At 42.2% G+C, this 25,679-nt stretch overlaps 1 protein-coding gene across 3 annotated transcripts in view; it reads right to left on the bottom strand.

Annotated features, from left to right (window-relative positions):
* Positions 1–8,315: 8,315 nt before the first annotated feature.
* The window catches only part of LOC140717089 (lysine-specific demethylase 5B-like), a 144,549-nt gene continuing 127,185 nt past the window's right edge, over positions 8,316–25,679 (bottom strand). For 2 of the 3 annotated variants that reach the window (XM_073030275.1, XM_073030276.1), the window contains 3 exons: positions 19,549–19,772; positions 12,238–12,564; positions 8,316–9,106 (listed from right to left, as the gene is read on the bottom strand). In XM_073030275.1, coding sequence (XP_072886376.1) covers positions 8,954–9,106; positions 12,238–12,564; positions 19,549–19,772 — 704 coding nt within the window. In that variant the 3' untranslated portion in view covers positions 8,316–8,953. The remainder of the gene's footprint in view (positions 9,107–12,237; positions 12,565–19,548; positions 19,773–25,679) is intronic. The other variant, XM_073030277.1, reaches the window with a different exon arrangement.

Raw genomic sequence — 25,679 nt, 5'->3', positions numbered from 1 at the left:
TGCACCGGAAGTCGGGCGTGCGCATGCGCAGCGAGACCGGTGGTAACACGAGTGCGCATGCACTTTGTAGCCGCTGGCCGGAAGGGTCAAGGAACGAGGAAGAGGGCGGGGATGGGAGCGGAATGACGGAGCGGAGAGAGAAAAAAAGACGAAGGGAGGTTTCAATTGAGTGGAGGACAAACGGCCAGGGAATAAATTTATTATGCAAGTACAATATGTCACTATATACAACCCTGAGATTCATTTTCTTATGAATATTCACATTAAATATAAAGAAACAATCATTTAAAAATACAAACAACGAAGAGACTGCAAATACAAAAATAAATACTGGAATACGAGTTGTAGAGTTGTGAAAGTAAGTCCATATGTTGTAGAATCAGTTCACGACTGAGGTAAGTGAATCCAAGCAGTTTCAAGAGCCTGATGGTTGAAGGGTAATGACTATTCTTTAACCTGGTGGTGCGGATCCTGAGGCTTCTACGGCGTAGAATCTCCATTCTACGGCGGTAGCAACAAGATGCCCTGAATGGTAGGGATCCTTGATGAAGTATACCCGACTGTGATGCAACCAATCAGGATACTCTCCCCCGTGCATCTATACAAGCTTGGCAAAGTTTTATATGGCATGCCAAATCTGTGCAAACTTCTAAGAGAAAGTCTTCTTTATGATGGCCCTTGTGCGCTGGTCCTCGGACGAATCCCCTGATAACGCCAAGGTATTTAAAGTTACTGGTCCTCTCCACCTACAATCTAATGAGCAATGGCTCATGGACCTCTGATTTCCTCCTCCTGTAGTCCATCAGCACTTCGGTTTTGCTGACGTCATGGGAGGTTGCTGTGGCACAATTCAGATTTTCAATCTCCCTCCTATATCCTCAGTGTACATCATGTAAGATGGGCAATGTTAAAATGGTCATGGTGATGTCATAATACAAGTAGTTTAGGAATATGAGGTCGGAGCTGAATCCCAAGAGATGGAATTGGTAGAATGCTGACAAGGCTTTTTAGCTGAACCCTGCAGTAGGGGAGTTTCCCTCCGTCCCTTTTTCCATTGTCCACTATCCCTTCCTAGCAGATTCTTTCTTCAGCCTTTTACCTCTTCCTCCCATCACTTCCAGCTTCTCACTTCATTCCACCTAGCAACAGTTCTCCCCTGCCAACTTATACTCCTTCCCCATTCCCCCATCTTATCCTGGCTTCGGTCCCCTTCATCTGGACTGGAAGGGAAGAATCTCGGCCCAAAAAGTCAACTGTATTCCTCTCCAGCATTTTGTGTGTTGCTCAAAATAAAGAAATGAGATGGAGTACAGGGATGAGGTAGAAAGCTTAGTGACGTGGTGTCACAACAACCACCTTTCCTTAATGTCAACAAAAGAGCTGGACGTTGACTTCAGGAATGTTGGTACCGGAGGGGACAGTGACATATCAGTGATGCTGGTCAGAGGGTTAGAGATTCAAGTTCTTAGGTGTGAACATCAAAAGCCTGTCCTGGTACAACACACCACAGCCAAGAAAACTCACCAATGCCTCGGCTTTCTCAGGATGCTGAAGAAATTTAGCAAGTCCCCATCGACCATTACCTGCTTCTATTGACACACTGTAAAAAGCATTGTATACCAATAGTATAATAGCTTGGAATGGCAATTGTGCTGCACGTGACCACAAGGAACTGCAAAGGGCTGTGGACGCAGCTCAGCACATCATGGCTCTGTCTGCATTTCTCACTGCCTCTGTAAAGCAGCCAAAATCAAAGACCTCAGTCACCCGAGACATTCTTTCCTCTTTGATTGGGTGCACGTACCACCAGGTTCAGCATGCACCTTATTGATTACCTACATTGCACTTGTAGCTGTTGCACTTTTTCTGCATTGTTATTGTTTTACCTTGTTCTACCTCACTGCACAACTCTGCAATGGACAGTTCCAAGCCCAGATGCAAGAGAAGGATTGGGTATGGAGACAAAATCTGCAGATACTGCAAATCCAGAACACACAAAATGCTGGGCATTGGACTATCAACCCCATCCCATAAAAAAACAGTGCTACAGAAATGCCAACAGCAGCTCCAAAGATCTCATCCCTGGGAGAGGAAGAATCTTTGAAGATGGGCTCTACCAGGGAAACACTTGAAATACTGACCCCCAGAACAGAGAACTCTGGCAAGCTACTGTCAGCAGGCAATGTCCCAGTAGGTGTGATGGGCTTAACTAACTAAATGCACTCGGCAATAATCATATGAATATATGAAAGGCAAGCTTCTCACTATATTGGGTGGCATGGTAGCATAGTGATTAGCACATTCCCATTACAGTGCCAGCAACCCAGGTTCAATTCCCACCATTGCCTGTAAGGAGTTAGTACGTTCTCCCTGTTACCATGTGGGTTTCCTCTGGGTCACCTCGTTTCCTCAGAGCAATCAAAGACCAACTGGTTGGTAGGTTAATTGGTCATTGTAAATTGTCCTGTGGATTAGGCTAGGATTAAATTGGGGGGAAATCGCTGGGTGGCACAGTTCTATACTGCCTTCTCCAAACTACATGTCCATAAATAAATGATTCCTAATACATGCAATAATAATAAAGCAATTATTTATGAAGTGGTGATAGGGGATTCATTAGTTAGGAGAACGGACAGGTGGCTCTGTGGGCAAGAATGAGATTCCCAGATGGTATGATGCCTCCCAGGTGCCAGGAGACCTCAGATCGAGTCCTAGGCATTCTTAAGTGACTGGGTGAACATTCAAAAGTTGTGGTCCATGTAGGTACTAATGACATGGGTAGGATGAGTGACAAGGTTCTGCAGAGGGAGTTAGATACTAAGTTAAAGGGCAGGACCTCCAGGATTGTGATCACAGGATTGCTACCCATGTCATGTGACAGTGAGGCCAGAACTAGGAAGATTATGCATTTTTAAAATGTGGCTAAGCAGGAGGAAGGGTATAACACAAAGTGCACTGCAGATGCTGTGGTCAAATCAATACATACAAAAAAGCTGGATGAACTCAGCAGGTCCAGCAGCATCCGTTGAAAGAAGCAGTCAACGTTTCAGGTCGAGACCCTTCATCAGGACTAAAGAAGGAGGGGGCAGGGGCCCTATAAAGGTGGGGGGAGGGTGGAAAACCAATCAGAGGAAAGATCAAGGGGTGGGGGAGGGGAAGCAGGGAGGGGATAGGCAGGAGAGGTGAAGAAGGAATCTAAAGGGAAAGCACTATGGGTAGTAGAAGGCAGAGTCATGAGAGGTGATATGCAGCTAGAAAAGGAGGCAGAGTGAAGGTGGGATGGGGGAAGGGAGAGGGAGGAAATTACCAGAAGTTGGAGAATTCGATGCTCGTACCAAGGGGCTGGAGGCTACCCAGTCGGTATATGAGATGTTGTTCCTCCAACCGAAGTTTGGCCTCATCATGGCAGTAGAGGAGGCCATGTATGGACATATCCAAATGGGAATGTGAAGGAGAGTTGAAGTGAGTGGCAACTGGGAGATCCTGTCCGTTGTGGCGGACTGAGCGTAGGTGCTCGACGAAGCGGTCCCCCAATCTGCGTCAGGTCTCGCCGATGTAGAGGAGGCCGCACCGGATGCAATAGATTACCCCAACAGACTCACAAGTGAAGGCTCCCGGTGAGGACAAACTTCAGTTGGAGAAACAACATCTCATATACCATCTGGGTAGTCTCCAGCCCCTTAGTACGAACATCGAATTCTCCAACTTCCAGTAATTCCCTCCCTCTCCCTTCCCCCATCCCACCTTTACTCTCCTCTTCTAGCTGCCTATCACCTCTCATGATTCTGCCTTCTTCTACTACCCATAGTGCTTTCCCCTTAGATTCCTTCACCTCTCCTGCCTATCCCCTATCCCCTGATTGGTTTTCCACCCTCCCCTCACCTTCTTTATAGGGCCCCTGCCCCCTCCTTCTTCAGTCCTGACAAAGGGTCTCGACCTGAAACGTTGACTGCTTCTTTCAACAGACCTGCTGAGTTCATCCAGCTTTTTTGTACGTATTGAGGAAGGGTATAAGATTTTTGGATTATTGGGTCCTCTTCCAGAGAAGGTAGGATGTATACAGAACAGATGGTTTGCACCTGAATTGGAGGGGGACTAATATCATAATGGGAAGGGTTGTTAACACTGCACAGTAGGGATTAAACCAGCATTGCAGGGGGATGGGAACCATAGAACAGTTAGTGGAGAGGTTGTGGAGGCAGATATTAGGAACCAAAAAGTTGAGCATGGTGCAAATACTTTCCTAAGCTAAATACATTTCAAAGCAAGAACTATCATAGAAAAAGCAGATAATAGTACTGAAGGTGAGATAGCTGGTTTAGAAACAGAGGCAGTGTAGTGAGGAGAGGTTATTGGATAATGCAAATTTAGTCAACAGAATGAGTTGCAACGTAAAAGGTGACAAAATTAAAAAGGGTGAATACAGGACTAAAGGTATTACATTTGAATGCAGGCAGAATATGGAATAAGGTAAATAAACTTGCAGCACAGCTGCAGATTGGCAGGCATGATACTGTGGGCATCAACGAATCATTGCTGAAAGAAGATTATAGCTGGGAGTAAATGTCCAAGGATAAACATTTTATTGAAAGGAAGTCAGGCAGGCTGAGGGAGTGGCTTTGCTCTGTTGGTAAAAAATGAAATGAGAAAGAGTAGGAAGGTGTTGAATCATTGTGGTTAGGGCTAAGGAACTATAAGGGTAAAAAGACCCTAATGCAACTTGTATACAGACCCTGCCAAGCAGTAGTAAGAATGTGGCCTACAGATTACAACAGGAGATAGAAAATGCATGCCAAAAGGGCAATGTTATAATAATCATGTGGGACTTCAATATGCAGGTAGATTGGGAAATTCCAATTCCAGGAGGGGGAATTTCTAGATTGTCTACAAGATACCTTTTTAGAGCAGCTTGTGGTTGAGCCCACTAGGGCTCAGCTATTCTAGATTTGGGGTTATGTAATGAACCAGAATTGATTAAGGTAAAAGTACCCTTTGGGGAAAGTGATCATAATATGATCGAATTCACCCTGAAATTTGAGCTAAAGTGAGATGTATTAGTATTACAGCGGAGTAAAATAATTATGGAGGCATGAGGGAGAAGTTGGCCAGAATTGATTGGCAGGGATGATGGCAGAGCAGTAATGGATGATTTTTTTTCTGGAAACAATTCTGAAGGCATGGGATAGGCACATCCCAAAAAGGAAGATGTATTCAAAAAGAAAAATGACAACCATGGCTACAAAGAGAAAGAGAAGTCAAAGCTAACATAAAAACCAGAGAGGGCATATAATAGAACAAAAATTAGAGGATTGGTAAATTTTAAAAAACTAACAAAAGGCAATTAAAAAGTCATGAAGAGTGTAAAGATGGAATACGAAACTAAAGCTACCAGAAATATTAAAGAGGATACTAAAAGCTTCTTCAGATACACAAAGTGTAAAAGAGAGGTGAGAACGGATATCGAACCACTGGTAAATGATGATGGAGAGGCAATAATGGGGAACAAAATATGTCAGATGAACTGAATAAATATTTTGCACCAGTCTTCACTGTGGAAGGCACAAGCAGTATGATAGAAGTTGCAGGTGTCAGGGGGCATGAAGTGTGTGAAGTTACCATTAATAGACAGAAGGTTCTAGGGAAACAGAGGTCTGATGGTACCTGGGCCAGATGACATACATGCCAGGGTTCTGAAAAATGTGGCTGAAGAGATTGTGGAGGCATTGGTAATGATCTTTCAAGCATCAGTAGACTCTGGAATACTTCCAAGGAGACTGAAAATTGCAAATGTCACTCCAGTCTTCAAGGGAGAGAGGTAGAAGAAAGGAAACTGTAGGCCAGTTAGTCTGATTTCAGTGGTTGGGAAGATGTTGGAGTCGATAATTAAGGATGAGGTCTCAGGGTACATGACAAAATGGGCCATAGTCAGCACGGTTTCCTCAAGGGAGAATCTTGCCCCGACAAATCTGTTGGAAGTCTTTGAAGAAATAGCAAGCAGGATAGACAAAGGAGAATCGGTTGATGCTGGGTACTTGGATTTTCAGAAGGCCTTTGACAAGATGCCACACAAGGCTGCTTAACAAGCTATGAGCCCATGGTATTACAAGAATGATTCTAACATAAATAAAGCAGTGGCTGATTGGCAGGAGGCAAAGAGAAGGAATAAAAAGAGCCTTTTCTGGTTGGTTGCCAATGACTAGAAGTGTTCCACAGGGGTCTATGTTGGGACCAATTCCTTTTACATTATATGTCAATGATATGAATGATGGAATGGATGGCTGTTTTACAAAGTTTGCATATGATATGAAGATAGGTGGAGGGTCAAGTAGTTTTAAAGTAGAGACGCTACAGAAGTACAGTCAGATTAGGAGAATGGGCAAAGAAGTGGCAGATGGAATAGTGTTGGGAAGTGTATGTTCATGAACTTTGGTAGAAGAAATGAAAGAGTTGACTATTTTCTAAATGGAGATAAAATATAAAAGACTGAGGCACAATGGGACTTGGGAGTCCTTGTGCAGGATTCCCTGAAGGTTAGTTTGCAGGTTGAGTCTGTGGTGAGGAAGGCAATTGCAATGTTACCATTCATTTCAAGAGGATCAGAATATAAAAGCAATAATATAATGTAACTTTATAAAGCACAGGCGAGGCCTCACTTGGGAGTATTGAGAGCAGTTTTGGGCTCCTTATCTCAGAAAGGATATGCTGAAACTGGAGGGAGTTCAAAGAAGCTGTGGCTGACTGGCAGGAGGCAGAGTGTGAACAAAGGGAGCCTTTTCTGGTTGGCTGCTGGTGACTAGTGGTGTTCCACAGGGAACAGTGCTGGGACCAATCTCTTTTACATTATACAATGATTTGGATGATGAAATTGATGGCCTTTTTTTTTTTTTTTTACAAAGTTTACAGGCGATATGAAGATAGGTGGAGGGGCAGGTAGTTTTGAGGAAGTAGAGAGGCTACAGTTGATTAGGAGAACGGGCAAAAAATGGTCATGCACTTTAGCAGAAGAAATGAAAGGGGTGACTATTTCATAAATGGAGAAAAAATAAAAAACTGAGACGCAAAGGGACTTTGGAGCCCTCGTGCAGAATTCCCTAAATGTTAATTTGCAGATTGAGCTTGTGGTACAGAAGGCAAATGCAATGTTAGCATTCATTTTAAGAGGACTAGAACAGAAAAGCAAGAATGTAATATTAAGTCTTTTTAAAGCACTGCTGAGGCCTTACTTGGGAGTATTGTGAGCAGTTTTGGGCTCATTACCTTGGAAAGGCTGAGCTGAAACTGGAGAGGGTTCTAAGGAGGTTCACGAAAACGATTGCAGGATTGAATGGCTTGTCATATGAAGAGAGTTTGATGGCTCTGGGCCTGTATTCACTAGAATTCAGAAGAATGAGTGGTGACCTCATTGGAACCTTTCAAATGGTGAAAGGTCTTGATAGAGTGAATGTGGAGAGAATGTTTCCTATGGTGGGAGTCTCAGACCAGAGGACGCAGCCTCAGAATAGAGGGATGCTCTTTTAGAATGGAGATGAGGAGGAATTTCTTTTGCCAGAGTGGTGAATCTGTGGAATTCTTTACTACAGGCAGCTGTGGAGGGCCAGTCTTTATGTATATTTAAGGTAGAGGTTGATAGATTCTTAATTGGTTAGGGCATGGAGGGATATGGTGAGAAGGAAGGAAATTGGGGCAGAGGAAAATCGAATCAGCCATGATGAAATAGCAGAGCAATCTCCATGTGTCAAATGACCAAATTCTGCTCCTAAATCTTATGGTCCTATGGTCTAATTACAAATATGAAAAGCTAAAATCTCTGGAGGCACAAAGATTGCACATAGCACATTAATTAAAATATATTTGGTGAATACTGAATGAATCAGAAAGCTAAGAAACAATTTTCTGTTACAAAATCCTAATTGCTGTGAAGTAAATTGTTATCATTAAGCTAAAATCGTCAATTATTGCTAACTAATTAATTATTAAATTTAAAGAAAAGGAGTGAGAGATGGGTCATAAATTAGTAATCACGTATTGTATCAGAGCAGGATAATGGGCAACATTATCTTTTATCTCCAGTATTCCAATTTTACCCTCACTTTCTGTGGAAAGTGGACTGGCAGCTGACCGATTCTCAGATCTCTGCCAACAGGCCCACAACTCCACATCTCACTGTACAGTGAGGGCTTCACTGAGATCCCAATAAGGCAATGAATCAGCCACTTACCTCCTAGTCAAGACTGGCTTGGTGCAAAAAGGCACAGGAGAGTCCCTGGTTTACAAAATTTTTCAAGTGGCACCTAACGAATTACAGTCCGAAAGACTTATTTGTAACCAAAGGTTTATTTCACAAAGGAGACTTTAACATTAGATACAAGCTACCAAAAAAAGCCAAAGTACAGCGTAGGCAGTAAGTTTACAGACCTCTGTCTGTTGTCTATCTCTAATATCCCGTGCCACTAAGAACCTAAACACCTCCATTCTGTACAATAACCAACACTCTCTTAACCATACCAGGCCCCTTAACTCACAAAAATTGTTATTGCTGAGATAAATAAAACTAACCTTCAAAACAAATCAGAATCTCTCTTTAAGATAAAGATGCCTGAACTAAACAGAGGGCCCTATGTAAAAAAATACTTGTATTTGGTGACTGTGAGTTAAGACCCAATGAGACCGAGATGAGACGGAGCGAAATTGCAAACTGAATTAAGGGTATTATACAAAAGGAACCAATTGTTTTTGCAATGGGTAGAAACCCCTGGGGTGTAGTCAGCATCATACAATTTTCACAACAACAGACAAAAAGTTCATACAAGAATGAGAAGATACAAAGGTGGAAAAGTTTGAGAGTCCTCACAGATGATCCCATGAGTAGAGATTATAGCACCATGTGTGTTGTAGAGCTATCAAATCTGCTGCTTCTGGTGGACCTTTGGAATTGCCACCATTCTGCCAAAGGCTAGCCTTGGCCGATCTGATTCCTGTTGACCTGGTCTTTTACAGTACAGTTGATGCAGATATAGTCCTCCTTTTCAGCTGTTTCTGAGGACACACCAACACAGATCTGGTGGAACCACTGGTTGCAGCTGCCATCACACTGGACCCAGTCAACCTACACAAAAAGGGAGAAATGCTCGTTACTACTTCATCACCAGAACTGTATTTCCATACTGAGATTTTATTGGCAATGTTGAATTTGGTGAAGACAAAAGTTAAGTTTTGTTGAGGTACTGCCATGATATCTTAGCTAATTTGTGAATTCATATGTCTATCATCCAGATTCAAAAGGTGACTTTTCATATTTCCTTATACAACTTAGGCAGATTCATTTATTCATCACACAAGGAACATCAGTGAAATGTGCCATTTACATCAACAACCTGCACAACTGATGGCAGCCCACAAGCGTCACCAACATCGCATGCCATAATGTTTCAGCAAAACACTGGCTGAGAAATTGGTCACAGGTAGATTTTGAATTTGTGCATATTTTGAACTTGTCCATATTTTTATCCCACTAGAGGCAGGCAAAAATTAAGCATCAGTGAGATTACTTAAGGCTGTTGTAACTGGGAGAGACAGTGGGGGTAGGCTCCCACTACCTATTTAAATGCTCCCAATGGCATGCACCTAAAATATTCTTTGACAACTACGTCTAGCTCCTGCCTTTCACGTGTGGCTTTACTAGTAAGCCCATAGAACAGTTTCTACTGACAGGAGAAGGGGCAAAGACCTTTTACTGGCGCCTTAGCCAGTCGCTTTGAGCAGATGGGGTTCGTCAGCTGTTGTTGGCAGCTCATCTAAAAGGAAATTGATCTCAAACGTCCGCTGCCTTGCGCTATACCCACTCACAGGGAAGGCTTTGGGAGTAAACTCAGGAAAAATCAGGAGCAGGAGTCCCTAAGAGAGTCCTGCGTTGAGTTTTGTACTGACAGGCAACTCCTGTGATGCCACTGATACCAAGCTGTATCAACCCCAGCTGTTCCTTTGAATTCATCATCCACATGAAGAGGGGAAGCCTGCTGCATGGAGAACAGCTTGATCTCCATGAGTGGCTAACATAGACAGCCAGAATGCAACATCTATGGTTGACCCCTACTAATTTTCATTTCAATATTGACAGAGGTGCTACACAACCACTTGATGTAACAAAAACATTCCAAATGCTTTGTGAGGTTTATTAAGAAGCTTGAAGTAGATTGAGACAAGATGACTAATGTCTTCGCCAAAGCAGGTTTTTAAGGAAAACAGTAGAGGTTTTAGGAGTGAATAATTTGGTAGCAGAAAGCAAAATAATGAAGCAATGAAATCAGAGATCGCATACAAGTGAATCCTGTAAATAACTAAAGGAAACTTGCAGAGTTAGAGTGCTGAAGGTTACAGACCTAGACAGAAACAAAAGCTTTGAGAGATTAGAAAGCAATAGTGACAATTGTAAAAAATCTGCATCAGTGCCAGGATGAACCACAAGTTCACAGAACACTTAGAAGCCTGCATCCTAATCTCTAGCAGTGAGTTAAAGTGCATTTAATTGATAAAAAGATATTTCGTGCCCAATTTGGAGAATAGAGGCCTTTTCATTTTAATGCAGCTGCCATTTAATCCTTCATTACTATTATGGCATTAAGTGAAAGACATCTGTACAAAGGAACCTGTGCTGTCAGAAAAAACAGCATTGGCAACCATTATGTAGCAGCGCAATATTTTCCAGCACCAGCTCTATGATTCATCCTTCCTCAGATAAGGGGACCAAAACTGTTCACCAGTGTATCCTTGCCTTTATACTCTAGTCCTCTCGAAATAAATGCTAACATTGCATTCGCCCTTCCTCACCACCGACTCAACCTACAAGTTAAACTTTAGGAAATCTTGCACAAGGACTCCCAATTCCCTTCGCACCAGATTTATATTACATTTACATAATTATTTTTTGTTCTTTCTACCAAAGTGCATGACCATACACTTCCCAACACTGTATTCCATCTGCCACTTCTTTGCCCATTCTCCTAATATGTCCGTGTCCTTCTGCAAAACTCCCTACTTCTTCAACACTACCTGCTCCTTCACCTACCTTCAAATCGTCTGCAAATGGTCACAAAGCCATCAATTCAGTTATCCAAATCATTGACATAATGTAAAAAGTGGTCCCAATACCAAGACTGATTAGTAGCTACAGGAAACGTTTGCTGTTAAAGCATGTTCTACTAGTTATTAAATACAGGAGTTCATATACTACTTCCAGCCCAAACCATGAATGATTGAACACTGTGTTCAATAAAGACATGAGAAGTACAATAGTTTGTGTATTTTAGTTTAGGCAGATTGTGTTTGTCTATTATTGGGACTAAGATGAAGATCAGACTACATTTAATGAGTAACTAATGCAGAAAACCTGGTAATTACAAAGGGTTTACAAACTTTTATCTACCCTGCACCTTCCAAATTGCCCCTAGAAACTCCAGCCATTGCTGTTCTGCCATCATCCCTGCTAATGTCCCCTTTGGCCAGCTCTTTATTCCACTGCAATACTGATAAATCTGACTTTTAGCTGATCCCTGTCAAATTGCGGGGTGAATTCTGTCATATTATGATCACCCTTTCCTAAGTTTCTTTACATTAAGTTCCCTAATCAAATCCAGTTCATAACACCCAATCGAGAATAGCTTTTCCCTTAATGAGCTCAAGCACAAGCCACCTCTTAGGCATTCTACAAATTCTCACTTGAGATCCTGATCTTCCCCAATCTACCTGCATATTGAAATCCACAAGACTTCAACAACATTGCCAATATGAACATCCTTGCTGTGATCGTGTGGGTTTCCTCCAAGTGCTCAAGTTTCCTTCTACATCCCAAAGATATACAAGTTAGGGTTAGTGATTTATGAACTTTCCTATGTTGGTGATACTTATGCGCTGCCCCCAGCACAATCCTAGTTGATTTGATGCAAGTGATGTATTTCACTATGTTTCGATGTACATATGACAAATACATCTTAATATGTATGTCAGAGTTGAAGTATCTCATGGTAGTATCTGATGGTTACTGACATTTGGTCGGTGTGATTCCTTCCACTCATCGTAAGATCAGTTCTGAAGCAGATAAAATATTCCTTCATAAATGCAAAGAGAAATGATGAGATGTGGCTGAAACTTGACTACACTTTCCTGAGAAAATGGCAATCAATCTGATGTGCTACTTTATTTGCCTACTGCTAACAAAAGCTGAAATAATTGAATACAGACCTCTTCCCCCTCTGGCTGCTGGCAACTTTCTGCAGGGCAGATTGCATCCTCATCTTCAGAGTCCTCTGGCTCAGAATATGCAGATTCCATCATCACCAATGGTTCTTCACTCGAATGGAGAAATTCAAAACAATGCTCTGCATCCATCCTTCCAACGCTCACATTTTTTGACCTTTTCTGGGTTAATTTCAGGCTTCGCTCTTTTGGGTTACTTAATTTTTTCAATTTTTCTCTCTTTTCACCAACTGAATTATCTTTTTCAATCCGTCTCTTCTTTCTCTCACAATTTTCTTCTGTTTTCACTGGATTAAAACAGCAACTTTTACCCTGAAATAGAAGAGAGAACTTACTTTCCTCATCTAGGCACAGGATCTATATACTTCTCTAAACCCTTTGGCTCTTGGGACTACCAGTTCCCCAATGCTCATTACATTAATGAAGACCACTGTTTAACATTTAGGTTTCAAAGATGCCATTTTATGGCTATTTAAATTTATATAACTAATCTTATCTCCCAGAAAAGGCCAACACTAATCATGTTAGCACACTTGATCACCATTATACCTCCATCAAAAACGCTTACCATATCATCCTGTGACCATACTTCGGCAAGACTGATGACCTGGCTGCAATTCTACTTTTGGCATATACGCAGAAACTGAGCACCTGTGCACCAATAGTGATGACTATGAGAGGCGTTAGAGTTTATAGCACAGCTTTGAACTGGTGGACTGGACCATATTCAGGGATTCATCTTTGGACCTGAATGAATGCACCACAACTGTCACCAGCTTCATCAAGAGATGCATGGATGAGTATGTGTATTTGAAACTAATTGTCTCAAACCAGAAGCCAGGGATGCACCAGAAGGAAGGGGTACCGTTATTTGTCAGGGAAAAAGTCATGACAGTACTCAGTCAAGACAAACCGGAGAGCTCATCTAGTATAGACCTGAAGATTAAGAAAGATATGACCTCATTAATAGGATGACATCATAGACTACCCAACACTCCACAGGACTTACGAGGAGCAAACTGAGAGATTGCAGACTGTTGCAAGAAACATAAGGTTGGGAATTTTACCTTTCCACATATCGACTGGGACTCCCAAACTACAAAAGGCCTGGATGGGAAAGAGTTTGTCAAATGTGTTCAAGAAAGTTTCCTTAATTTGTAGACAGAAGACCCAACTGCAGAGAGTACAATACTAAATCTCCTACTAGGGAATGAGGCAGGGTAGGTACCTGCCAATCATAAACATGAGAAAGTCTGCAGGTGCAGGAAGTCCAAAGCAACACATGCAAAATGCTGCAGGAAGTCGGGTAAGGCAGCATCGAAAGAAATGAATAAACAATCAATGTTTCTGGCTAAGATCCTTCATAAGTATCGAGAAGGAAGAGGAACATGCCAGAATAAAAAGGGTAGGTGCCAGAAGTTTGTAGAGGGGAACACTTTGCACCAATGATCATAATGCCATTAGTTTCAAGGCAATTTTAGAAAAGGATAGGTCTTGTCCACAGGTTAAGATTCTAAATTGGAGAAAAGCCAAAATTGATGGCATCAGAAAGGATCTGACAAGTGTGGATGGGGACACGCTGTTTACTGGCAAAGGAATACTTGGTAAATGGGAAGCCTTCAAAAGTGAAATTGAGCTTGTATGTTCCTGTCCGAATAAAAGGAAATGATAACAGGTTTAGGCAACCTTGATTAAGGACCTGCCTAAGAAAAAAATTAGGAGGTGCCTAGCAGGTATAGGCAGGAAGAAATCGCAGGGGCCCTAGCAGAGATACTTGAAACAAAAGGCTTGCCACGAGTGATTGGACGATAGCTAATGTTGTTCCTTTGCTTAAAGACTCAAAGAATAAGCCAGGAAATTATCAGCCAGTGAGCCAGACATCACTAGTCATATAAAAGTACAGCCCATCTCTATCCCTACACTCAATACTTTGATTCATGAAGGCCAATGTGCCAAAAGCTTTCTTTACAAACATGAGAGGAAACTTCTTCACTCAGAGGGTTGAGAGAGTGTAAGAGTATGGAGGGCCACAGTGCCAGTGCAGTAACCTTTGTATAAGCCAACCCCTTTTGTATTGGTTTTTGATTTAACCAGAAAAGAACACAAGATCTCACATGCTGGATCAAAGCTGGATCACTCAGCTTTGCTGGATCTGGACCCTGGAAATTTTGTGAACCAGTACCTGCTCAGAAAACAGGCCTACACATTGTAGAGCACTATAGGCCCTCCATACTCTTACTATCCATGTACCGATTCAAACATCTCTTAAACATTGAGATTGAGCTTGAATTCACCAAATGTGTGGTGGCTCATTCCACACTTTAGGCGAATTATTAATAAATCAGGGAGAGAAATTTTGGATTAGGTTTCCAATGGAAACCTATCCTCTGAAATGTAACCCCCGTGAAACCATTTAGCGCCCATAGCAATCTTGTTAAAACATAACATGGGGTGGCGGGATCAGTACGCGTACTCAATATTGAGTTTGCAACCACCATGTACAAAAGATTAAAACAAATGCGATATGATGCTGGCTTCGAGCTGAAGGTTGTTGATTTTGCTAAGTTCTGCAGCTGCTAAGAAGTTTAGTGCAAACGAGAGAGAGTGGAGAAAGGCAGAGGACACGCTGAGGGAAATGCCAAAGACAAAATGTGCAAACCGCGGGAAAACATGCCAGTGGCCAGAACTGGAAGAAAAAGTTGTAGAGTGGGTGAGTCACCAGCCCGTTTCTGTGCTGCATTTCTCTAGGACTATATCTGGACCATCAGAATATTTTCCAACAACTTTCCACTACTGATGTCAGGCTCACCAGCCTATAATTTCCTGGTTTATTATTAGAGCCTTTCTTCAACAATGGAACATTAGCTTTTCTCCAATCCTCTGATATCTCTCCTGTCGCCGAGGATAATTTAAATACATCAGCTAGGGCCCCAGCAATTTCTGCACTTGCCTCCCACAGTGATCGAGGAAACACCTTGTCAGGCCCTGCGGATTTATTCATCCTAATCTGCCTCAGGACAACAAACACTTCCTCCTCTGTAGTCTGTACAGGGTCCATGAAGTTGATGTCACTTTGCCTCACTTCTATGGAAGCTGTCTCTGTTTGTTGAGTAAATACAGATGCAAAAAAAATGTATTTAATATCTCCATCTCTTGGCTCCACACGAGATTTCCGCTCTGATCTTTCAGAGGACTAATTTTGTCCCTTGCAATCCTTTTGTTCTAACATATGTGTAGAATCTCTTAGGATTATCCTTCGCCTCATCTGCTGGAGCAACTTCATGCCCTCTTTGAAGCCACCGCGATTCCTTTCTTAATGTTCTCTTGCACTTCTTGTACTCCATAAGCACCTCATTTGTTCCTATTTGCCTATACTTGCTATGCTCCTTTCTTCTCTTAACCAGGGCCTCAATATCTCTTGAAAGCCAAGTTTCCCTTTTATTCTGACAAGTTTTGCACTCTCAAAATTTCACTTTTGAAGGCCTCCCACTTACCAAGCACTTTTACCAAAAAAAAGTCTGTCCCAATCCACACTTGCCAGACCCTTTCTTATACCATCAAAATTGGCCTTTTTCCAATACAGAATCTTAATTCATGGACCAGATCTATCCTTTTGCATATTTACTTTGAAACTAATGGCATTATGGTCAGTTAATGCAAAGTATCCCCTACAACATCTTCTGTCACCTGCCCTCTCTCATATCCCTATAGCAGATCAAGCGAGATCACTCTCTCACTGGGACTCCTACATACCCCTCGGACTGTTGGGTAGTCTGTAATATAGCACCATTAACATATGTCTGACTGAATACCACCGTGACATTTTTCCTGACTAGTAACGCCACCCCTCTCGCTCTGTCACATCTAAAATAACAGAACCCCTGGCCCCTTCTGCAACCGAGTCTCACTAACAGCTACAACCTAATTCCAGGTGTTGAGTCATGCCCTGAACTCAACCACCTTTCCGACAATACTTTTTGCATTGAAATTTACGCAGCTCAGGACATAAGTCACACTATGCTTAGCCTTTTGATTCCTGACTGACTGAGGTCTTAACAAAATCTGTCTCCACAACCTCTCCGAGAACTATTCTGGCACTCTGGTTTCCACCCCACTGCAACTCCAGCAGTGGGAAATTTATTGGAATGTATTCCAAGGGACTGGATATACAAGTATTTGGATAGACATGGACTGATTAAGGATAGTCAGCATGGATTTGTGTGTGGTAGATAATACCAAGATTAAGTGTGCAGCAGGATCTGGACCAGCTAGGAAAATGGGTTGAAAAAATGGCATATGAGATTTAATGCAGACTAGTGTGAGGTATTGCACTTTAGGAGTGCCAACCAGTCTTACACGGTGAGCTACAGGGCACTAAGAAGTGTGGGAGAACAGAGGGATCTGGGAATACAGATCCATAATTCCTTGAAAGAGGTGTCACAGGTAGATAGGGTTGTATAGAAAGCTTTTGGCACATTAGCCTTCATAAATCAAAGTGTTGAGTACAGGAGTTGAGATGTTATGTTGAACTTGTTTAAGACATTTGTAAGCAACACACAAAATGTTGGAGGAACTCAGCAGCCCGGGTAGTATCTAATGCAAAGAATATAACTGACGTTTCAGGCTGAGACTCTTCAACTAAGACTGGCAAAGGGTCTCGGCTGAAAATGGTGATTGTACTCTTTTCCATAGATGCTGCCTGGCTTGCTGAGTTCCTCCAGCATTTTGTGTGTGTTGTTTGGATTTATGTCAGATTTTCTGATAAGTCATCGATGCACCCTACTTTGGAGTATAGTGTGCAGTTTTGGTTGCCTACATGCATGAAAGATGTAAATAAGGTTGAAAGAGTGCTGGGGCTCGAGGACCTGAGGGAAAGGTTGAATAGGTTAGAACTTTCTTGACTATTTTTAGGCCTCCATCTGTCAGAGTTGACCATGGATATCACATCCTAGCTGTCTAGATATGCAAGCCTAGGAAGTACGATATGAAGAGCAAGCTATTGCCCAAGTAGCATGCTGCCCCTCTTGATGTATCTGATCATTCCAAAGAACAGCTGAGACAAATACAGCAGCGTCACATGAGTTTCCAGTCAACATTGAACTCAATGTAGGATTGCCTTAGGGACTTCAGCTCCAGATTTTTTCCTCTGGGTTTACTCCCGAAGCTTTCTCTACATGTGGGTATAGCCGCAAAGCAGCGGAGGTTTGAGATCAGTTCTCCTTCTCCTAAAGGAGCTGCCAACCACAGCTGACAAGCCCCATCTGCCAAAGCGACTGGTTTTAAAGGCACCAGTAAACTGACTTTGCCCCTTCTCCTGTTCCATTGGGCTTAGCAAACAAACCACATGTGAAGGCCAGGAGCCTGGCTTGTTGTCAAGAGGCTATTTGAGGTGCATGCCATTGGGAGCATTTACTAGCTAGTGGGAGCTTGTCCCTATTATAACAACCTTAAGGAATAATAAAACTTTATTCCCCAAATCGTGGAAGACTGAGGGAGATTTGATCGAGGTATACACAATTATGAGGGGTATCAATTGGGTAAATGCAAGCAGGCATTTTCCACTGAGGTTGGATGGAACTGCAACTAGGTTAAGAATAAAAGGTAAAACATTTTAGGCAAGCATGAGGGGGAACTCACAGGGTGGGTGCATGCATGGAATAAGCTGTCAACGCAACTGGTGGATGCGGGCTTCATTTCAACATTGAAGAGAAATTTGGATAGGTACATGGATTGGTGGGGTATGGAGAGCAATAGTCCAGGTGCAGGTCGCTGGGAGTGGGCAGATTAATGGTTCAGTACAGACGAGATTGTTTCGGTTTTGTAATGATCTAAAATCCTATGCACAAATATGTGAATTGACTAGTTGGTGTCTAGTGTTGTTTCTAATTAGTGGCAACTTTCCACTTATCACTATTCACTTTCCACTATTCAAAGTTAACTAGTTTTAAAACAAGAGGCTTGGGTGAGGTTGGGAGTGGGGTTAAAGAGAATGGAGAAGTGTACGGGGTATGCACATTCTTAGCAGGCAAATTGAAATTACACCTTTATATTTATAGTAATGGCCTCGTTGGACTAAAAATGTATAAAATATGTATTATTATACAGGAGTCACTTGGCTCAGAGTCCTCATTTGGAAAGCAATTATCTCAGACCCATTGTCTCACCTGTTGCCTATACCCCCACAAATAATCTTCCCTCAAGTGTCTATCTACTTCTCATTTAGAAGCCTGATTATATCACAGAGGTCTTGTGGGGGCCCACAACCCCCTCTCAAATCTTTTGTTAATACTAACTGCTTTTATTTACCTTATTTGAACCCATTTGGAGCTCAGCTCCAAATCTTTGCTTACCTCTACCAAGTTCCTGCTCAACTTGTGTTTTGCTTCAAGCAGCATCAGTGGAAGAACGAACTGACCTAGGACAACTCAGGACTAGGATTTGGGCTGTATACTTTTTCTCTGTGACTATATGTCTTTCTGAAATTGTAGCAATACGTGCCATGTGTTATGTGAGGTATATGCTGTGGCATAATGTGTTTTGCACCTTGGACCTGGAGGAACGTTGTTTCACTGTCTGATATTCTTCTACACACAATCTGCCAACTACTTCCAGTAAGACAGCAAAGTAAGCATGCTTTGGCAGTAAATCTAGGCCAACGTATGCTCAGGATCTGAAGTGGGAGCAGAACATCAGCTCCATCCCGAAGAAAGCCCAGCAGCGGATGTATTTCCTGCGGCTCCTGAGGAAATACGGTCTGCCTCAGGAATTGCTGCTGCAGTTCTACACTGCAGTCATTGAGTCTGTCCTGTGCACCTCCATCATTGTGTGGTTTGGAGCCGCCACCAAGCAGGATAGAACCAGACTACAGCGCACAGTGAGGACTGCCGAGCGCATCATTGGAGCCTCCCTGCCCTCTATTGTGGACCTGTACTCTTCCAGGTTGAAGAAGAGGGCGGGGAACATCATAAAGGACTCCTCCCATCCTGTGCACGGACTGTTTGATCTGCTTCCGTCTGGTAGGCGCTTCAGATCCCTCCAGACTAAGACTAATAGGCACTGGAGAAGTTTTTTCCCTACTGCGGTCACTTTGCTGAACAGATAACTGCCGGTTAACTGTCGGCTAACTATTACTTGGATTGCACTACCTGTATGTATAATCTATATTTTCATTTATATTTATCATTATTATTGCTATGAGCAGAGAGACAACATCTGCCGGAAGTAAATTCCTTGTATGTGCATAGGTACTTGGCGATTAAAGTCTGATTCTGATTCTGATATACAGCAGTTCCATACCTCAGCTGCTGAAGTATCACAGACTTCTGCAAGACACTGCATAACCTCAAGTTGTTCATAGTTCAGTTGCTCAGATTGTTGCTGGAGATCTTCTGCTGCAAGGGACTGAGTTAACCATAAAAGCTGATAAATGTGTTGCATCTCGGGTAGAGTCACCTGCATTAATAGAGCCTCCATCATCAGTTCATCAAGTTGAGATCTCACATCAGCAGGCAGGTACAGCCCTGAAAGAGTCACACATTGCGAAAGTAAGTTCATTATCACCAAAGCAGCCCAAATATTTTCCAGCCGGGCTAAATTTCCCCACAAAAATCTGTTCTATCCAATTTTTCCTTTTAAGAAAATACTTAGTTCAAAGACATGTACAACAATCCCCTATTTTATTTAGATTTATAGTACAGAGCCACACTGCCCAGCAACCTCCAACTCAATCCTAGCCTAATCACAGAATAATTTACAATGCCCAATTAACCTACCAACTGGTACTCTTTAGATTATGGGAGGAACCGGAGAAAACCCATGCATTCCAAGGAGAGGATGTACAGACTGCTTAAAGATGTTGGAATTGAGCTCTGATGCTCACAAGCTGTAATAGCTCATGCTAATCGCTACGCAAATTGATATTCACATGTCTGTGACCAATATCATGTGAATATCAAATAAAGACTGCTACTGCAATTGGTGTATTACAATCTAAGTTGAGTGCTGAGACCAGTTCATCTAGATTCTAGAACACAGATGGAATAAAGGATATAACGGAGGCGTGGCAATAGGGGCTACCATTACTCCCATTTACACTGCTCAGTATCTTCTCATTTTACACAGTCAGCACTCAAAATATAAATTTTTACATGGACACCACGGGTTTATGTTTTCTAGCACAGCCACAAAGCCTCACAAATGACAGGATATTGCAGCTGCTAAGGAAAACCATCCAGCCAATCTCCATTTACCCACAAGGTGAACTGCTTTATTCTATACCTGTCACCCAATTATCAAACCAATAATTCCCCTTCACTACCACGTTTACAGTATTTTGTAATTTATCTCTCAATGCATTTATGATTTCAAGATACGTCTGGAAGATCATCACAGTTTGAACATACACCACCTATGTTTTCACCTATTCTTTTGAGATTCGTCTTTCCATTAGCTTTGCCATCTTTCATATATCCAAGATCATTTCCTAGGTCCTTCATAGAACAGTACAGCACAGTACAGCCCCTTCAAGCCACAATGTTGTGCTGACCTCTAACCCATCCCTCCTACATAACTCTACATTTTTCTGTCAGCCCTAGGCCTATTTAAAAGACTCTTAAATGTCCCTAATATATCTGCCTCTACCACCACCCTAGCAGGGTGTTCTATGCACCCACCACTGTATAAAAAAACTTCTCTGGCACGAACCCCCCCCCCCTTATACTTTCCTCCAACCACCTTAAAATTATCAACCCTTCTATTTACCATTTACACCACTGGCTATCCACAATTTATTGCTATCATCTTATACACCTCTTAAGTCACTGTTCACCTCCCTTCACTCCAAAGCAGCACTAGCTCACTCAACTTATTCTCATAAGACATGCTCTCCAATCCATGCAGCATTCTAGTAAATCTCCTAGAACACTACAGCACAGAAACAGGTCCTTTGGCCCATCTAGTCCATGCCGAACATTAATCTACGCAGTGCCATTGACCTGCACTCGGCCCACAAATAACCCTCCATGCCCCTCTAATCCATGTACCCATCCAAAATTTTTTAATGTTGAAATCGAACCCGTATCTACCACTTGCACTGGCAGCTCGTTGCAGTCTTACCACTCTTTGTGAAGTTCCCCTGGTCTTCTCCTTACTTTACACCTTTCACCCTTAACCCACGATCTCTAATTGTAGTCTCACCCAACGTAAGTACAACAAGCCTGATAACATTTACCTTATCGATATGCCTCTGATTTTGCATACTTCTCTCAAACCTCACCTCTATTTTCTACATTCTAACCTACTCAACCTTTCCCTATAACTCAGGTCCTCAAGTCCCAACAACATCCTTGTAAACTTTCTCTGCACTCTTTCAATCTTATTTACATCTTCCCTGTAGGTACTCACCAATGTTTTACATAATATGCCAACTCCTGTGCACTCCAACACATTAACACCAATATATCAAAAGCTTTCCTACAACCTTATCAACCTGTGAAGCCACTTTCAAGGAATTACAAATCTGTATTCCCAGATCCCTCTGTTCTACCACAGTCCTGAGTGCCCAACTGCTCACTGTGTAATACCTACCCGGTCCTCCCAAAGTACAACTCACGTTTATCTGCATTAAGTTCCATGTGCCATATTTTTGGCCAATCCAAACTTGCCAGTTCCTTTCTGATACTATCAAATTTGGCCTTTCTCCAATATAGAATCTTAATACAAGGACCAGCTTTCACCCCATACCCTTTGATGCCCTGGCTAATCAAGAACCTATCTATCTCTGCCTTAAATACATTCAATGACTTGGCCTCCACAGCTGCTCATAGCAACAAATTCCACAGATTTACCACCCTCTGACTAAAGTAATTTCTCCACATCTCGGTTCTAAAAGGACGTCCTTCAATCCTGAAGCCGTGCCCTTTTGTCCTAGAATCCCCTACCATGGGAAATAACTTTGCCATATTTAATCTAAATTACCTCTCAGCTCTTGAACTCAATCCCCAGCTAATGATGGGGGAAAAAACATTACACATCTTCTTAACCACCTCATCAACTTGTATGGTATAAATGAAGTACGTAGTTCACTGTGGCTTTGTCTTCTGATCATCATCAACACAGAAGCCAGTTCGACTTATTCTAAGTGATATTATGCAACAGGTGTGAGCACCAAGTTCAGCAATAGCTGAACCAGACAACAACCTGGCCAAAATACTGAAGATACTCTCCTGTGGAAGCCGCAGCACCAGTCAAGCTATTTTAGGAGAGTTACAAAACCGGTTTACGTGACAATTTGAAAAACCACTAATAAGCACTTGACACCAACACCTCAACACCAGCTCCATAGCAAAGAAAGCCCAGAAGCATCTCTACTTTCTGCAAAGGCTGAGGAAAGTCCATCTCACACCCTCCATCCTCACCACATTCTGCAGGGGTTGTATTGAGAGCATCCTGAGCAGCTACATCACTGCCTGGTTTGGAAATTGCACCATCTCGGATCGCAAGACCCTGCAGCAGATAGTGAGGTCAGCTGCGATCATTGGGGTCTCTCTTCCAGCCATTACAGACATTTACACCACATGCTGCATCCGCAAAGCAATCAGCATTATGAAGGACCCCACACACCCCTCATACAAACTCTTCTCCCTCCTGTCATCAGGGAAAAGGCACCGAAGCATTCCAACTCTCACGACCAGTTTCTTCCTCCAAGCCATCAGACTCCTCAAAATACAAAGTCTGGACTCTGACCAACAACTTCCCTCCCCTCTACTATGCCTATTGTACTGCCTATTATTTATTGTAATGCCTGCACTGTTTTGTGCACTTTATGCAGTCCTGGGTAGGTCTGTAGTCTAGTGTAGTTTTTGTGTTGTTTTGTGTAGTTTTTGTATTGTTTCATGTAGCACCATGGTACTGAAAAACATCTCATTTTTACTGTGTACTGTACCAGTAGTTATGGTTGAAATGACAATAAAAAGTGACTTGATAGGACACATCCAAAATGGTTAATTCCTGCTCTGTTATCTTTAATTAGTAGAAAAGTGAAGCAACCTGTTGTTGACAAAGCCAGAGCAATAACTGGACATTCATCAGCAAATTCCAGTTTCACCAGCACCACTCGGCTCCAGTTCTCACAAACTTGTCTAACTGTGGACCAAAGAACTGAATTCTAAAAGGTGAAGCAGCGGTGGCATCAAGACAGCCTTTGAACAAGTTCAGCATTAATGATCCCTTGTAGAACTGCAGTTAATCAGTAGTGTCTTAAAGGATGGGGATGTTCTTTTAGCTGCCTCCTTCCGATGTGTTTCCTTGTCCAAATGTTGCAAATGGACATTGTGGCTGCAGCTGCCGCAGCATCAGGACATGGTTCTACCACAGGGGCTCCTCAGGGTAGTGTCCTAGACCCAACCACCACAGTCATCTTCCTTACATCTAAACATCAGATTAGGGATGTTTGCTATTGATTGCATAATATTCAAAGCCACTTACAATTCCTTCACAAATGAACCACTATATATTAGTTTACAATAAACTAGTTGCCAGGCCATGACCAACAGTACAAGAGTCCTTTGACATTTAAATATTTGACCCAAAATGCCATAAACCATTATTCATTATAACCATATAACAATTACAGCACGGAAACAGGCCATCTCGGCCCTTCTAGTCATGCCAAACGCTTACTCTCACCTAGTCCCACCAACGTGCACTCAGTCCATAACCCTTCATTCCTTCCCTGTCCATATATCTATCCAATTTTACTTTAAATGACAATATCGAACCTGCCTCTACCACTTCTACAGGAAGCTCATTCCACACAGCTACCACTCTCTGAGTAAAGAAGTTTCCCCTCGTGTTACCCTTAAACTTTTGCCCCCTAACTCTCAAATTGTGTCCTCTTGTTTGAATCTCCCCTACTCTCAATGGAAAAAGCCTGTCCGCATCAACTCTCTCTATCCCCCTCATAATTTTAAATACCTCTATCAAGCCTCCCTCAACCTTCTACGCTCCAAAGAATAAAGACCTAACTTGTTCAAACTTTCTCTGTAACTTGGGTGCTGAATCCGAAGTAACATTCTAGTAAATCGCCTCTGTACTCTCTCTATTTTGTTGACATCTTTCCTATAATTCGGTGACCAGAACTGTACACAATACTCCAAACTTGGCCTCACAAATGCCTTGTACTATTTTAACATTACATTGAGTCCTATACTCAATGCTCTGATTTATAAAGGCCAGCATACCAAAAGCTTTCTTTACCATCCTATCTACATGAGATTCCACCTTCAGGGAACTAGGTACCATTATTCCTAGATCACTCGCATTAGCTACTGCATTCCTCAATGCCCTACCATTTACTATGCATGTCCTATTTTGATTAGTCCTACCAAAATGTAGCACCTCACACTTATCAGCATTAAACTCCATCTGCCATTGCTCAGCCCACTCTTCTAACTGGCCTAAATCTCTCTGCAAGCTTTGAAAACCTACTTCATTATCCACAACACCACCTATCTTAGTATCATCTGCATACTTACTAATCCAATTTACCAACCCATCATCCAGATCATTAATGTATATGACAAACATTGGACCCAGTACAGATCCCTGAGGCACACCACTAGTCATCGGCCTTCAACCTGACAAACAGTTATCCACCACTACTCTCTGGCATGTCCCATCCAGCCACTGTTGAATCCATTTTACTACTTCAGTATTAATACCTAACGATTGAACCTTCCTAACTAACTTTCCGTGTGGAACCTTGCCAAAGGCCTTACTGAAGTCCATATAGACAACATCCACTGCTTTACCTTCGTCAACTTTCCTCGTAACCTCTTCAAAAACTTCAATGAGATTTGTCAAACATGACCTTCCACGCACAAATCCATGTTGACTGTTCCTAATCAGACCCTGCCTATCCAGATAATTATATATACCATCTCTAAGAATATTTTCCATGAATTTACCCACCACTGACGTCAAACTTACAGGCTCATAATTGCTAGGTTTACTCTTGGAACCCTTTTTAAACAATGGAACCACATGAGCAACACGCCAATCCTCCGGCACCATCCCCATTTCTAATGACATTTGAAATATTTTTGTCAGAACCCCTGCTATTTCTACACTAACTTCCCTCAAGGTCCTAGGGAATATCTTGTCAGGACCTGGAGACTTATCCACTTTTATGTTCTTTAAAAGCACCAGTACTTCCTCTTCTTTAATCATCATTTAACTAAGATTAACTATGATCCATAATAATCATTCTTTAATCATTTTCCATTACTACCCTACTTGTTTCCCTTACCTTACACAATTCAATATCCTTCTCCTTAGTGAATACCGAAGAAAAGAAATTGTTCAAAATCTCCATTTCTTTTGGCTCCACACATAGCTGTACACACTAATTCCCTAAGGGACCAATTTTA

The sequence above is a fragment of the Hemitrygon akajei genome, chromosome 27 (assembly GCF_048418815.1).
Source record: "Hemitrygon akajei chromosome 27, sHemAka1.3, whole genome shotgun sequence".
NCBI classification, from domain to species: Eukaryota; Metazoa; Chordata; class Chondrichthyes; order Myliobatiformes; family Dasyatidae; genus Hemitrygon; species Hemitrygon akajei.
This window is presented reverse-complemented; position numbering and strand designations above follow the sequence as displayed.